The 14,422-nt window shown below is 43.7% G+C and overlaps 1 protein-coding gene across 2 annotated transcripts; it reads left to right on the top strand.

The window, feature by feature from the left end:
* Positions 1 to 3,601: 3,601 nt before the first annotated feature.
* elf2a (E74-like factor 2a (ets domain transcription factor)) lies at positions 3,602 to 14,422 on the top strand. 2 transcript variants are annotated; one of them, XM_084353080.1, is made up of 9 exons: positions 3,602 to 3,902; positions 5,347 to 5,430; positions 6,578 to 6,872; positions 8,028 to 8,135; positions 9,734 to 9,847; positions 10,270 to 10,353; positions 10,629 to 10,821; positions 10,924 to 11,178; positions 13,183 to 14,422. In XM_084353080.1, exons 2-9 carry the CDS (start codon positions 5,356 to 5,358, stop codon positions 13,751 to 13,753), a joined length of 1,695 nt encoding a protein of 564 aa, XP_084209206.1. In that variant the 5' UTR covers positions 3,602 to 3,902; positions 5,347 to 5,355; the 3' UTR covers positions 13,754 to 14,422. The 2 variants fall into 2 exon arrangements, with proteins under 2 accessions (XP_084209206.1, XP_084209205.1); XM_084353079.1 differs by having other exon boundaries at positions 9,731 to 9,847.

Here is a 14,422-nt window from a genome sequence, read left to right as displayed (position 1 = left end):
AGCCCAGATTTTTCACCAGCCTCGGATTGAGGAGATGCTACATGAACACAGGTTTTGTTTTTTTAACGCTAGTGATGTTGGCAACATTTCATTTTACAAGTCTGAAAATGTCATGGTAAGTAGGTTGCATTCACCAAGCAACATATTTGAAATGACCCCCGCCAATTACAATAATGACCTAAAAAAAAAATGTTTAAATGACTCAAACATGATTTAATAAAAATATACCACTTTTTTTTTTTTCCAACAAGCAGTTCATAAATTTCTGCTAATTTCTTTAAACTATTACCAGGAAACTTCCAATTAGTTTCTAACTTCTGCTGATCAGTAAATTAAAGACAATTTTTTATTTTCACCAATTCAATAATCGGACTCTGTGTCTGACACATGCACATACCCAGGTATTTAAATGGTTGAAAATATGATTTTTTTTTCTGTTATAAGTTTATTTGTCTCAAAATATAAAGAGTGACACCTGACATCAGTGGTGTGAAGGCATTGTTAGGCCTCAATAGGTAATTTCATAATGTTTTCAAATGGGAAATGAATCTCTCGATTATGTTGTTGTATTTGTGTGTAATTATCATTGTTATGGTGGCTAACTATGACATTTATTAAAGAAATTAGCAGTGATTTATTGACTGCTTGTTGGAAAATCACAGAATATAAGATCATGTTGGGATAGTTTTCAATACATTTTGAGGTAATTATTGTGATATTTTGAGGGTAATTTAAACAAAATTTCAAATATGTTATGTGACATTTGCGGACCTGTACAATGAAGAGTTACCATGATGTCCTCTCTTTTTCTCTGTGCTCATGTCACTGGTTTTACTGGTGGGCTCTGTTAGAAAAAGGTCACATACCAATCAAGCTTTAGAAACATATTAATCAGGATCTGATTGGTGGCTGGTTTGGTCACTGCCAAACAAATCTTTCTCACTCACACTAGAGTAGCAACTAAGCTGAGTTTTTAAATGTGAAACTGTAATAGAAATGGATGTTTTAATTACTAAACATTTCATGTAATAGAGAAATAAACCTGAGTTTAATGCTCGTCTACTTCTGCTATCATGCTACGTATAGTAACATTTCTGAACTCGGTTACCCAAAGTCACATAGGCTCGCTTTAAGGTATCTGCCGAAATATGCAGTGGAGGTGATGGAATTTTACGTTTAAAGGAGCACTCTGTAGTTTTGTTGAAGAAATGATCTTCATTGGCTGATTTTTTTTCTGCTTGAACAAACTAAATAAACAAACTCTCTTTGTTTCCATAACTGAATAAACAAACTGACCTTAAAGGACAACACAATTGATACTGTTTTACTTTGTTTATATGTGGCAGACCCTGCCACCTTTCTAGCTTCAAAAAGTGTTCTGGGACCTTATTTTCCTCTGAGAACAGCTTGTTTATTCAGTTATGGAAAAAGTTTGCATTATTTCCTCATAAGTATTTTAAATATTAAAATTTGGAGTTTAATCTCTTCTCCAAAACCACATAGTGCTCCTTTAACTTTTGGAAAACTAGCATCAGTGCAATCTAAAGATTCTCTGTTACAAGAAAGTCTGCAACAAATTTGCTAAGCAGCTTCATTCATCATCACACTGGGAGACTCCTGAACTAATCCTTTGAGTAGGGGAGACCGGGGATGGTTGTAACACTTTCTGTCTCAGCTCCTATAACTTGCAGAATGTTTGGGATAGGGCACTCAAATTTTGACACAACGTACCCTCATTTGTCTACTACAAATAGCAATGCTTTTAACTTCTCCAGCTATACCACATAATTCATTATTTGATGTCAAATGCAAGGAGTGCCATTGTTACAACCTACCCCACTACCAGGGTATGTTGTAACACAACCTGGGGTCAATTGTAACAGTAAGACTGAAGAACTAAAGACGGAGACCACGCCACAAAATATGTATCTATATAGGTTCATTGTGCATGTGCCAACACTAAAGCATCTTCCTATGCTTCACTAAGAACAAAAATAACTCATCACTGATGGCTAAATGAAGAACAGTGTCAGTGGTGTGGGTCCTAACGTTAGAAGAGCTTTCTTAAAGAACATATTCTGATAGTACCTATATGAGCAGGAGGAGGTCAGAAGAAGCTCATAATCCACATAAAATTACAGGAGGATGTTTGACAATTAGTAAAACAACAAACATGCACACTGTGTCTGTCTTAAATGATAAGACATGAACTTGAGTGTGTATCTGTGTGTTATCCATCTAATCAGAGTGATCAGAGTCACAGTGGTGACAGATGTATGTAGGTTTTCGAGGGGGTGTTCGATGTTGTACTCCACCGCAAGTTGATATGCAAACTTCCTGAGCTAAAAGAAAGTAAAACTAACACAAAGAACTGCTGCAACTAATTCCTACTTAGGGCACACTAATCTGCACCTGTCAAATGCTCAGTAGGCCTACACACCTCTGCTGTCTCAATCAAGTAGCCAGTCAACACCTCCTCTTGCTGTGCATCAAAGACTTTTTGACTGCTGCGATAGCCCACACTGGACATCTTTCTTGAACCTTGTTCTCTGAGGTTTTGCAGTTTCTTGCAGTACCTGCTCAGTGTCACATGGCAGATGGAGTAGTCTTTGGCGACTGACCTCACTGTTTTTCCCTGCCTCACTTCATCTGATGCAACTTTAAGTACATGTGTAGACACACCCCTATTCGTTTTCCTCAGCCACTGTCTTGGCACACTGAAAAAAAAGGAGTAGGATAGAGAAAATCTGTGAATTGTGATTACGGGGATGGTTGTAACATTTTCTTATAAGCTGTTACAACCCTCCCCACCCCTGTCAGCCATTGTTTAGCTCGCTGTATCAGCATGGTGGTTTGAAATTAGCATAGATGAAATGACTCATGTTTTACATAAGAACCTACTCTTTAAACTAATACAAGTTACCTAATTCAAACTTCAACAGTATCAGTACTAATCAAAATATAGTCTTGGTCCAAAAAAATACTTTCTTACATGAAAATTGATGTTTTGGCTGTAAAATCTGCACACTTCTTCTCACAGCCATGCAAATTCACATGCAAGGGAGGGAGTTATACAGGAAATTGATCACATGACTCTTGTTATCCCTTATTGGTGAAAGTGATGTTACAACCATCCCAGGTCTCCCCTACAGCATCAATTTAAAAACTGGTCTTAAAGCTAGATTTTGACATTCTTCATTAAGACTAATTGGCAGATTTACACTTGATCAGACTTCTGAAGCCAAGCAATAAGTTTGGGAAGTATTTTTTTTTATAGAAGGACTGTGGACTCCTACATTGGAAGTGCATTAGGAAGGGATCAGTGCCCAGCAGTAAAAACTGTGTCCATGTTCATATGTTCTCCTGCTGTGTTTAAGGAAAGACTTGTATCCTTTAATGGTGACAGTGAAATGAATGATCGGAACAGTCTCCTGCTGCTGCTGCTGCTGCTGCTGGACCTACAGAGGACACCAGTGCTGCTGAGCCAGTGTAGGAGATACGAGTTTTCTTAGCACACAGCACTTACGAGGTTTTGCTCATTGTTGATGAGGTTTTGTCGTGGTGACGTCACGGCGGGCTGTGTGTGTGTGCGCGCGCGATCGTGTGTATGTGTGTGTTGTAGCGAAGAGGCGGCGCGCCGGAAAGCTACAGGGCAGCCAGAGACGAGCATTCATCTAAACTAAACTTCAGGGCCTTCACCCGTGTTCACCCTTCACGTTCCAACACGGGCCGTCAGTACGTGTCCGCGGCAGGATTTGTGAGGGACGAAGGACTCGCAAACACTTGTTTGTGCGAGCGGAGCAGCCGTTTTGGCCTTGTCAACTTGGCTAACGTTAGCCAACGCCAGGCCCAGCTAGTGCTAGCAGTGGAGCTTACTTTTCTCTTTTTAAAAGCAAACCAAGGTAAGAGGAAAGTCCGTATCAACATGCTCTGATACATCACAACTCCTAATGCAGGTGTCATCATCACCATGTATTTAGAGCAGCCTCTAACGGTGTACTCCCACCAACTGTACGTTTATTATTTATGTTAGCTAGCTCTCTGCTAGCTGTTTCGAGCTCAGTAACTAACGTTAATGCTAGCCATTGCTAATTTATTGGGTTTTGTGTGGTTTCCCTTTCAAGAGAGAGTGCTGTTTGGATTTATCTTCGTGGTATTGAGTATGCGAGCATGTTCGCAGACTTAGTAGCTAGGTTGACTTACGCTAGGTCTTGTGAAGTAAGTAGCAGACGCATTACAGTAAGCTAACAAGTTAGCTGCGGAGTTAGGAGCTGCAGCTCCAGACACAGCGAGCACACAGACGTGCGAACCCGCGCAGAAAGTAAACATGAGCGGCTGCGGTGAGGCTGGTCGGTGCCTTCACGTCTGTAGACACACGGTGGACGGTGGCAGTGCTTTCACTCACTCTTCTGTCCGGACCGAGTCGTGTTGGCGTGCAGCCAGCGGTCCGTTTTTCTCCTGTGCATCATGTAGTGCAGATAAATCTCTTGTTTACGGCCAAGTGTGAGAAACGCTCCCTATCTGACACTGCACACCAAACCTCCGAGCCACTGCTCGACTTTACAAACATACTTTGAGCAATATTTCTCACATATTTATATGTTAAACTCATTATTGGTTTCCCCGTAGTTTATTGCGGTATTCTGATCTTAAAACAGGTCTATGCACTATGTAAATATTGTGACAGTCCATGAAGAGATGCTCACAGCCCATACTTAGGAGCTGTGTATGTAAAGGAGACTAATGTAAGGTGGTGAAGTCACAGCTGTATAGCCAGTCACGGCAGCAGCATGGCTGCATTTGTACAAACAGTAGAACCAAGGTGGGTGGTGCCTGCTCAGGCCTGTCAAAGCTGACCAATCAGAGCAGACCAGGCTTTTCCTAAGGGGGCTTTATAGAGACATGGAAAGTTAAATTAAAGCTTGTTTGAAATTCAGCGATTCCTAATCAGACATCAAAATCACCTGACAAGTTTATAAAAGACCCAGTTGTTATTTAGTGTTAATTATTGATAGTCGTATTGTCTCGGGTGTTTAAGAGCAGACGTCTCTGCTGAAGTATTAAAATACTGTGTACTCTTACTGTGAGTTTGATGCTTGATGGAGGTCTTACTGAAATGAAATGCCTGCCGCTGGATCACAAATAAGCTGAACAACAAAGAGCGCAACGTTAACTGGGACTCAGTCATGAGGAGGAGAGTGGGTGCCCATGGGGCTTTCACATGACCCCAGCCCACACACACACACTCCATGCTTGCATATTAAAGATATTACCAATAATACTTGGTGCTTTGTTATTGTAGTGATGTCTTCTCCATCCTGACCATCTGTTCTTCTGTTTTGGTAGGAATGAGTGATGACCTCGGTGGTAGTGTCAGACGGTGGAGGGAACATAGTGGAGTATGTCACTGTGGTGGAGGAGCCCCAGCAGGTACGTCCCTACAACTGGAAGTCCACAAAGCTTTTTGTGAAAAAAAAACGGAGGTTGTGCCAACAGTCAGTGGGAGAAGAACAGTGAGAGTGAACTGAGCTTTGCTCTGTCATGAACCTGGGCTAAAGGAGTGTTTTGCTCCAGTTGAAATGCATGACAATCAGCATCTTACTGGAAGCTTTCAAGGATCCATTTGAGATAACAAAAACCCTCTGGCTTTTGTGTTTTGTGTGAACTAGTGCAGTGCCCATTTAAAACAGGCCATCCAGCACAGATGATCTCAAAGACTCATCAGGACCGCCCTGATAATATAGAACATTGATATTTATGAATTAAAATCTGAATGATTACATCGGTACTTTCTCAGCCGGACCACGACAACCAATGAGAGAAGCATCCCGGAGCAGCTGATGGTGCTGCCAAGCAACAGTAAACATTGTTAGCTGGCTTACCAATGTTGACAGTGTCACCTCCAGTTCTCTCTGAAGGATAGAAAACCTGTGTTGAACTCGTCTCCCCGTTCATCCAGACTCGTTCAACCTTCTGCTTTTGTTTTTTGTTGTTGTTTTTTTTGTTGTTTTTTGCTCATCTCCATTTTGTTTATGTCTACTTCCCCATGAGATCAGTTATACAGAAGGTATTAATAATAAATGTGCTGTTTGTCCAAATTGCATTGAATGGTTCTCGGGATATGCAAATAACTTACAGACTGACAGATTCACTGCTTTAGATTAGTAACAATTGCTCATTTTTTTTAAAGCTATACACACTTTGCTTTCAGTCTGAACACACTGAGGCAGTATGAATTGTTGATGCCAGAGAGGAAGGAAATACTGATCCCATACAAGCAAGTTTGTCCACTAAAAAAAAGTCACCAAATCTAACAAGTTGCTCATGAGAGATGAACATCAGATGTTAGTGGCACTACCATCAGCTGCCTGTATACGAATGTTTTATTTCATACTTGATGTATCCTTGACGATCAAGGGTCAAGAATTCCACAACGCAGGTTTAAGTTTGGTTTCACATTTGATGGACCTCATTTTCAAGATTATCAATGATAACATTATACTCAGCAAGTAAATCGCTGTGATCTGAGAGAACGGTGACATCACAAGAAATCTCCCTTTTTATTCAAATTGTCCAGTGTGAGCAGCAGCCAGCTGAGGAGGAAGAGGAGGAGGAGGAGGAAGAAGAAGTGGTTCAGCAGGAAGTGGAGGCGGTGATCGTGGAGGGTGGAGAGGAAGTGGAGGAAGATGTGGAAGAGGAGGAGGGTGTGGTGCTGCAGGAAGAGGGATGTCCGGCTGTGATCGTGGAGGAGGTGCCCAGTGCCCAGGTGGAGGAGTGCTACTCAGCACAGGTCCTGGTCTACGATGATGAGACGTTCCTGATGCAGGACGTGGCTGAGGAGCAGGAGGTGGTCACAGAGGTGGCTGAGACTGGTAAGGCTGAGCTCTCAGTGTTCAATCTGATTTATAAAAGTAGATGGATGGCTTTATGACTACCTGGATAAAAGTTCACCTGAACTTCTCTACATGTAACAGGGTGATTTGAACATTACAAAGGCTGTTCAGTTTGGAGCACACAACCCCAACGACTGGGGAATAGACTTTAAAGGGGAATTCCACTATTTTTAAACATTAAGGAAACGATCCCTGCTTATAGCATAGGAGGTATCTACAGCAGGACTTTCATTTAAGACCCAAGTTCCTTTTCCACCAACATGTAACCGCTTCTGTCATTCTTAGCATTTCGACCAAAGATTTGAATTGTTTAGGAGCCTGAAAACTCTGATCCCAGCAGGAACCAAACTTAAGTGTGAACCGGGGGGTCGTGTCATATTCCACAAGATGTTGTGCATTGTGCAGTGCCCTCCATTTATGATGTATCCTCGATTATAATGGTTCAGCTCACATCTGGTTGAAACACAGACTGCTAACACTAGAGTTCACATCTTCCAGCTGTCTGCAGCTCTAGATTGTTCATGGAAACATTTCAGGATTATTCTGATTCTGTAGCATGTGTTATAACACAGATGGCTTTATGTCAGGAAACACTTAATGTAAATCCAGTCCTTGGTGAACTTTTTATAATCCCACATCAGTGTAGTACACTGTGCTAAAGGTCTTTAGACTGAAGGTCTCATCAGCTTTGTTTCTTTGATTTGGTTATTGAAATCAGCTAAAATTATTTCCATGTAAACTAAAAATATCTTTTATCTGACTTTCTGAACTCTGCTCGATCCTTGTGTCATTCATATTAGTTTCCACTTCATTGTGACCGTTCATTGAGATGCAGTTGTGTATGACAGCAGTAGACTGCCCTCTGCTGGCAGGAGCGATGTCTAACCATGATTACAGGAAACAGGAAGGGAGGATCAGACTGCTCTACAAACCTCAAACAAGGAAGTGAACATTTCAAAATAGTTGAGTTTGCTGTGCTGTAGAGTTTAAAATATAATCTTTTCCCCCGCAGAAACGGTATCACTGTGTTGTGATTGGGTGATAGAGGTCTGGTCATGTAGCCTCTCCTCAGGGAGCATGTGCTGTTTGCAGAGGTGTGTGTGCTGACGGTCGTCTCTCTGCTCCTCTTCTCAGTGGAGATGTCGGGTCATGACATGGTTTGTTTTGACAAAACGTTTGAAGCAGCTGAAGCTCTTCTCCACATGGAGTCTCCTGGAGGACTGCACGGGGAACGCAACACAGGTAAAAACACTGTCAGTGCTGCCTCCACTGGTTTGTACACACAGCAGTCTGTCAGATAAGTGGACAGTGAAGTGAACGTTGATATCAGCAGTAACTGTTACCTGTGCATCTTACATGTCAAGTGATTGCAGCAGTCAGTAGGACGTTGTTTCACGGAAGATGTACGCCATCCAGATCCAAGTTGTTTGTATGCTTTCACTTTCTCTAATTCGACCCCAGACCTGTAGATGTGATCTACATATTATTAAAAAACTAGTGATTCATCACAAGTTCATCTTGATGAACAGATTCAGCTCAAATAATGTGGTTCCTTGCATTCACAGTTCAGACTAGAGATGTTCCGATACCATTTTTTCCCTCCCAATACCGATTCCGATACTTATGCTGTGGGTATCGGCCGATACCGAGTACCGATACCGATACCAGTGTGTTATGAAAAAAAAAAATTATCATTATCATTGTGGTAAGGCCTGGCTCAAGTTAAACCCTTTGTAAAACATGAATGAATACAGCAAATGAAAGCCATTTATTTTTAAAAAGAACAGTATAAAATAGTAGTGCAACTTAACTAAATAAATCTAGGAATAATTATTTTTAAAAAAATGAAAGTGCAGCCACAATCAGCTCCTTGTCTACAGGTGTCAGGTGATCAGTTCTTCTTCACACCTCTAAAACAGCAGCTGCCGGCAGAGCGCAACTGTTTTAAGAGCAGCGAAGAAGCGGAGCAGATAGGCAGGACTTCCATTCTGGCAGATGCCGCAGCACAACTCAGCCAAATTCAGCACTGAGTAGACAGGAAGTCAGACACGAAACAACAACATGACATCCGGTTAATTTTCAAAATAAAACACTCTGTGTTGATACAAGCACAAAAACCTCAAATAAGAAGCAAATACGCGCTCTTCTTCTAATTCTTCAGTCGGGAACACTTCGTGTTGTTGTGTTTATAACACATACATATGACTGCGGTCGTGCGTGATTATGTAATTGTCGCGGGAATTCCTCGGTTTCCTAACTCCAGCTGTTTGGCGGAGCTGCGCTGTGGCGGACTCAAAACAGAGCTGGTGGGGATTGCCCGAGGATGACGGAGCAAAATCGTACTGGAGCCGTACCGCAGCGGACACGTATCCAGTGGAATCTCAGTACTCGCCGATACCGGTGCCAGCATTTTTGTCAGTATCGGAGGCATTTCCGATACTGGTATCGGAATCGGAACAACTCTAGTTCAGACCAGTCAGTCAAAGAAAAGTCACCTTCTGTGGTAAACTTGTAGTTTTCTATAAAAAATACCAATTCAGATAATATATAAACATGACTTCCAAAGGTAACAGGTCAGTCAGTCCCTCCAGCTCTTTCTGTGAGGAGCCACTTTGTAGCCTGGAAGCTAGTGTTGAAATGTAATGTGAGGATCTGCAGTTTGTCACACATGAACACACACAGCCCTGCGTCAGTATTCAATAATGGCTCCCAGCAGTTTACAGACACCTTAATAAAGATGCTATTACAAACCCCAGACGCAGTGTCCCTGTGGCTGTGTCACTCCATGAGCCAACACAAAGAGAGTAGTGAGAGTTCTGTGTGTGCTCTGACCCCAGCAGAGGATGTGATGATGGAGACAGTGGTGGAGGTGTCAACAGAGTGTGGACCCATAGAGGAGGAGTCCTTCCCCATCCCTCCTGACTGTGAGCCGGCTGCCAAGAAGAAGAGAGGAGGTCAGTGTGGCTGTCACACATCAGATGTGTAATGAGACTGTCTTCACGTTCAACATGTGAGCCTCATTTACCATCAAACAGTTGTTGGTGCTGGAGGTGACACGGCTGAAGCCAGTTGTTACTCAGGTCTCCATTCTCCAGCCTTACACTATCTGAGTCACAGTAGGCTCTAAAGGTTTTCACACAGAGCTGGACTTTATTCCACACATGTAAAGGTGCCAGTGCTGAAGTCAGACAACCGCATGAACAGCCTCCACACTTCTTACCCGTTGATTTGGTTGTTTAGTCACATTTACCAACCATACGTATGTGTCAGAAGTGCAACACAGAGTCAGAGAGGCTAAGAACAAAAACATGAAGCCTGTTTGAAAATGATAACATAACATGATGTGTGTGTGTGTGCGTGTGTGTGTTGAGTGCAGGTGGACGTAAGCCCAAGACACACCAGCCTGCTTCCAATGGCTCCTTTGACCTGGGGATCAAGAAGAGAGCGAGAGAGGGCAAAGGTGTGTCCCAGCTCTGGTGGTTCACACACACACACTACGTACCACATGTTGATTTCTGGTTTAACTTCTATCTAAAGAACTTTGTTAAAGGAATGTGAAACTATCTAACTAAATAAGTTTAGTGACTCACACAGACTGTGAGAGATCTCACAAGTTTTGGTCCCGACAGCCACACCTGTATGTGTCTGACTGTCAGTGTATTGATACATCTCTATGAAGGTGACTACATGACACAGAGCGAAAGATTTCATGCTGTTGTGCTGTGTGTCCTCCAGGCAACACCACCTATCTGTGGGAGTTCCTGCTGGAGCTGCTGCAGGATAAAAACACCTGTCCCAGGTACATCAAGTGGATGCAGAGGGAGAAAGGCATCTTCAAACTGGTCGACTCCAAAGCTGTGTCCAAACTGTGGGGGAAACACAAGAACAAGCCTGACATGAACTACGAGACCATGGGCCGAGCCCTGAGGTCAGCCGGCCCCCTCAAACACCTCATCCGCTCAGAGTCTGTCCCTGTCATATATTATGACACAGCTTGATAATCCCTGTGTGTGTGTCTATGTGTGTGTAGGTATTACTACCAGCGTGGGATCCTGGCGAAAGTGGAGGGTCAGCGGCTGGCCTACCAGTTCAAAGACATGCCCAAGAACATCCGGGTGATAGATGATGAGGAGGACGGAGAGGAGGTGGAGGACAGCGAGGGCGTGGTGTCCGGCCAGCACCTTGTTCACAAGCAGGGCCCTGCCAGCCTAGGCACCAACTCCCCCACAGCCACCCAGCCACAGCAGACCTACGTCACTGTCATCCCCAGCAACGCCGCCTCCAGGTCTCTGTGCACTGTTTGTCATGTATCATAAACGTGTGCAGTGAGGTTAAAGAATTAGTCTGTCAAATGGAAACAGGTCTTATGAGTGTTATGGGAACAGTGTTTCTCCTAGGAAGGAGCTGCAGCAGCAGAGGTGTCACATCTGCACAAATTGTTTTTTGTACATTTGCAAACTGTCAGGGAGGTTTCTATCGAACTGCCGGCAGCATTAAGGCTTGTAGGTACAGAAGAGGTGTGATGAGCCAGTTTATTAAACTCATCTGACAATTCAAACATACAGGGGTGAAATCAGCTGTAGAGGAAAATTACATGACATTTTCTCAAGAGCGATTCCTGAGGGGGACACCATCAGTAGTGCTGAAAGAAAAATGTGTCACCCTGCCAGCAAAGAAAGACTACATTGCTCCTGCAACCACTGCTAGTTGTGTTTACAGTGATATACCGGCAACTCCTGCCCCCCAGGATTTAAGCCTTTGTGATTTGACAAACAAGCTTTTCGTTTATGTGTGACCCCTATCACCCACTGGGAGACCGTTTACATCCGCTGCATCTTAGCTAGCGACTCATTTTTCTTCCTTCTGTGAGACTGATGATCCTGACTCCGTGTTCGGCATTGCTTTCTTCGGTGTTGACATTTACCTGATGCTTGTTGTTATAATTGTTGAGCTGAGTTATTCAGGTAAGCGCAGAGTTCCTCGTTTATATGCGTAATGTTTACTCACAGGTGTGCAAATTGATCTGGGTATGACGCGTCAGCAGTGAGAAAAAAAAAACGTTGGTGTGTTAATAATACAAAACAGTGCAAAATGATAAAGAGGATAATTGTACGAGATGAAACATGCTGGATGCATACAGGGGAAACACTGGTACTGAGAAAACAGGATTGAACAGGTCCCAACTTTTTGTCTTGTTGTACCACATCATCTACCGACCTCTAGGAGTACTGATCCCATACCAGTGCGTGTCAAAGAAAAGAAGAAGAAGATTTCTTTTTCTTTAACAGCTGTATATCTTACTAACCCTGTATGGATGTGATATGATTGCTATCATTGTTGTTGGCCTGGCTCAGGTGAAACCTAGCAGAGAATGACTGCCATACAACATTCTTTTATTATCTGTTTTGACAGTCAGTCATAATCCAAAGAACAAATAAGGAAATCTAGGAATAAATAACTATTCTGTTAAGGTGCAGCCACTGTTTAAATAGAACAGTTTAAAACAGCAGTGCAACAGCAGCTTAAATAAATCTAGGAATAAATAATTCCCTTAAAACTTGACAGTGATACTGTGTCCACCCAGTGTGCAGACTGAGCAAAGACATGGGGCACATGTCGGAGGTCCAAATGTCAGTAGTAAAGCTGATTGCCTGCACGTCTTTCAGCCTACATGAAATTTTCCCTAACTATCTCATAAAGTTTGTAAGGAGCAGTTTTGTCGTGCTCTTTCACGTGATGCGTCATTAAATGCTTTATAAGGTTGCTGGTGTTGAAATTGGCAACACTCGTGCCACCCCTCCAAATTACAGCCTTGCATACTGAACATGTCGCCATTTTACTGCCGAGGTTATCCACAGTCAAATTACACCAAATAGCTGACATGTTGCTAGCTCTCTGACTCACGTGAAATCAACTTCTTCTTCGCAGCTCTAAAAACAGTAGTTGCCAGGGGCAACTTACCGTGTTGCCTTTTAGAGCAGTGAAGAAGAATTGACTGGAAAGATACCTGCAATTTCAGCAGCATCGGCGCCATTTCTGATACTGTTATCAGAATCAGAACAACTCTAAAGTTGTTACCTTCAAACTCCAGCAGGTGTCACACATCACCATCAGTGAGACTGAAGCAGCTTAATGGTGTTCAGCCATCATTCATTTCATATTTCCACCTGTGACATGTCAGGATGTGTCCTGTCATGTAAATCAGAGAGTGTATCCTGCGGCGGTGGTGGAGCCGTGATGCTGTGCACAGCAGTGATGTAACACCTCCTCCCTGTGCTTCCTCCTACAGACCCATCCGAGCCATGCCATTGGTCATGACCAACTCACTGGGCCAGATGACGTTAAACTCCTCCTCCATCCTCACCACGGGAGTCCCAGTAACGATAGGCAACGCCTCCGCCAGCGCTCCCCCCAAACTGGTCATCCAGGCTCTGCCCACTATGCTGCCAGCCGGTTCCAAGGCAGGAGAGAAGATCACCATCATCACCATCCCGGCCAACCAGCTGGCCACGCTCATGCAGGCCAACCCATCAGGCCAGATCACGCAGCTCATTCAGGCTAAACCTATTGCTGCACAGTTAGCGCAGGCAGCTAAAGCTGCCACCACTGCACCTACGGTCCATCTTACGGCAGGACGGCTGACACCGCAGCTCATCCTGGCCAAACCGGCGGCGGTGGCCCAGCATCTGCCACAGCTCTCTGTTCAGGTCAGCCAGCCTCACCCCGCTCCGCCCAAAGCCCCCATCCAGACCCCGAAGCCCTCCAGCAGTCAGCCGGAGGCAGCGCAATCAGAGGCAGCAACTGAGGCTCTGCCCCCCTCAAGTCCACCAGCAGCATCAGCAGAAACCCCATCATCCTGAAAGCTCCGCCATGAGCTAGGGCCACCAAGGGGGTGGGGGGGTACAGGAAGTGACTGTGGACACTGCTGACAAAGTGCAGAACACATCCCACCACCCCCGACTGCCACAGAGCACAGTCCTCTGTGAGTGGCTCAGACTGTCAGCCGGATGTTGGTCTCCAGGGAGACGCCTGCTCTGACTCTGGAGCTGCTGAAGCCCCATCAAGGATTAAAGGGACTGTTGTAGACACATAAACACACACACACACACACACACACACACACACACAGGTCCTTCAGAGCTCAAAGACATGGGCAGCCTTAGATTGTAAATGAAAATGTCCTTTTTGTAATCAAATGTAATATAAAAGCCTGACAGACTTTGTTGTAAACAGAAATGTACAAAGCATTTTTGATACTCAGCAGGTGTGTATCAGTACAGCCGTAGTTTGTTTCAGTCAATGGTTTGTCTGCAGACTTCTGTTACCCCACAGCACTGTCACATTCTCCCAACACTTGTCGTCTTTTTTTACTGTTCATGCAAAGGGAGTGAAAGGATGTCAGTGTCAAGATAAGACAACTAAATGGTGTGCTCCACATTGAAGTATAATATACTATTTTTTTCTTGTACTATCAGTGTATTGAAGTAGATTTTACTGAAATATGTATTATAAAAAACTTCAAATGTGAA

This window comes from Pagrus pagrus (genome assembly GCF_965226575.1).
Source record: "Pagrus pagrus genome assembly, chromosome: 5".
NCBI lineage: Eukaryota > Metazoa > Chordata > Actinopteri > Spariformes > Sparidae > Pagrus > Pagrus pagrus.
This window is presented reverse-complemented; position numbering and strand designations above follow the sequence as displayed.

Excerpts from the sequence above, each read along its gene's own strand:
- elf2a (XM_084353079.1), top strand. The coding sequence starts at position 5,356 with ATGACCTCGGTGGTAGTGTCAGACGGTGGAGGGAACATAGTGGAGTAT. Across the intron at positions 5,431-6,577 it reads TGGTGGAGGAGCCCCAGCAG|TGTGAGCAGCAGCCAGCTGA; the intron begins GTACGTCCCTAC and ends CAAATTGTCCAG. Across the intron at positions 6,873-8,027 it reads CACAGAGGTGGCTGAGACTG|TGGAGATGTCGGGTCATGAC; the intron begins GTAAGGCTGAGC and ends TCCTCTTCTCAG.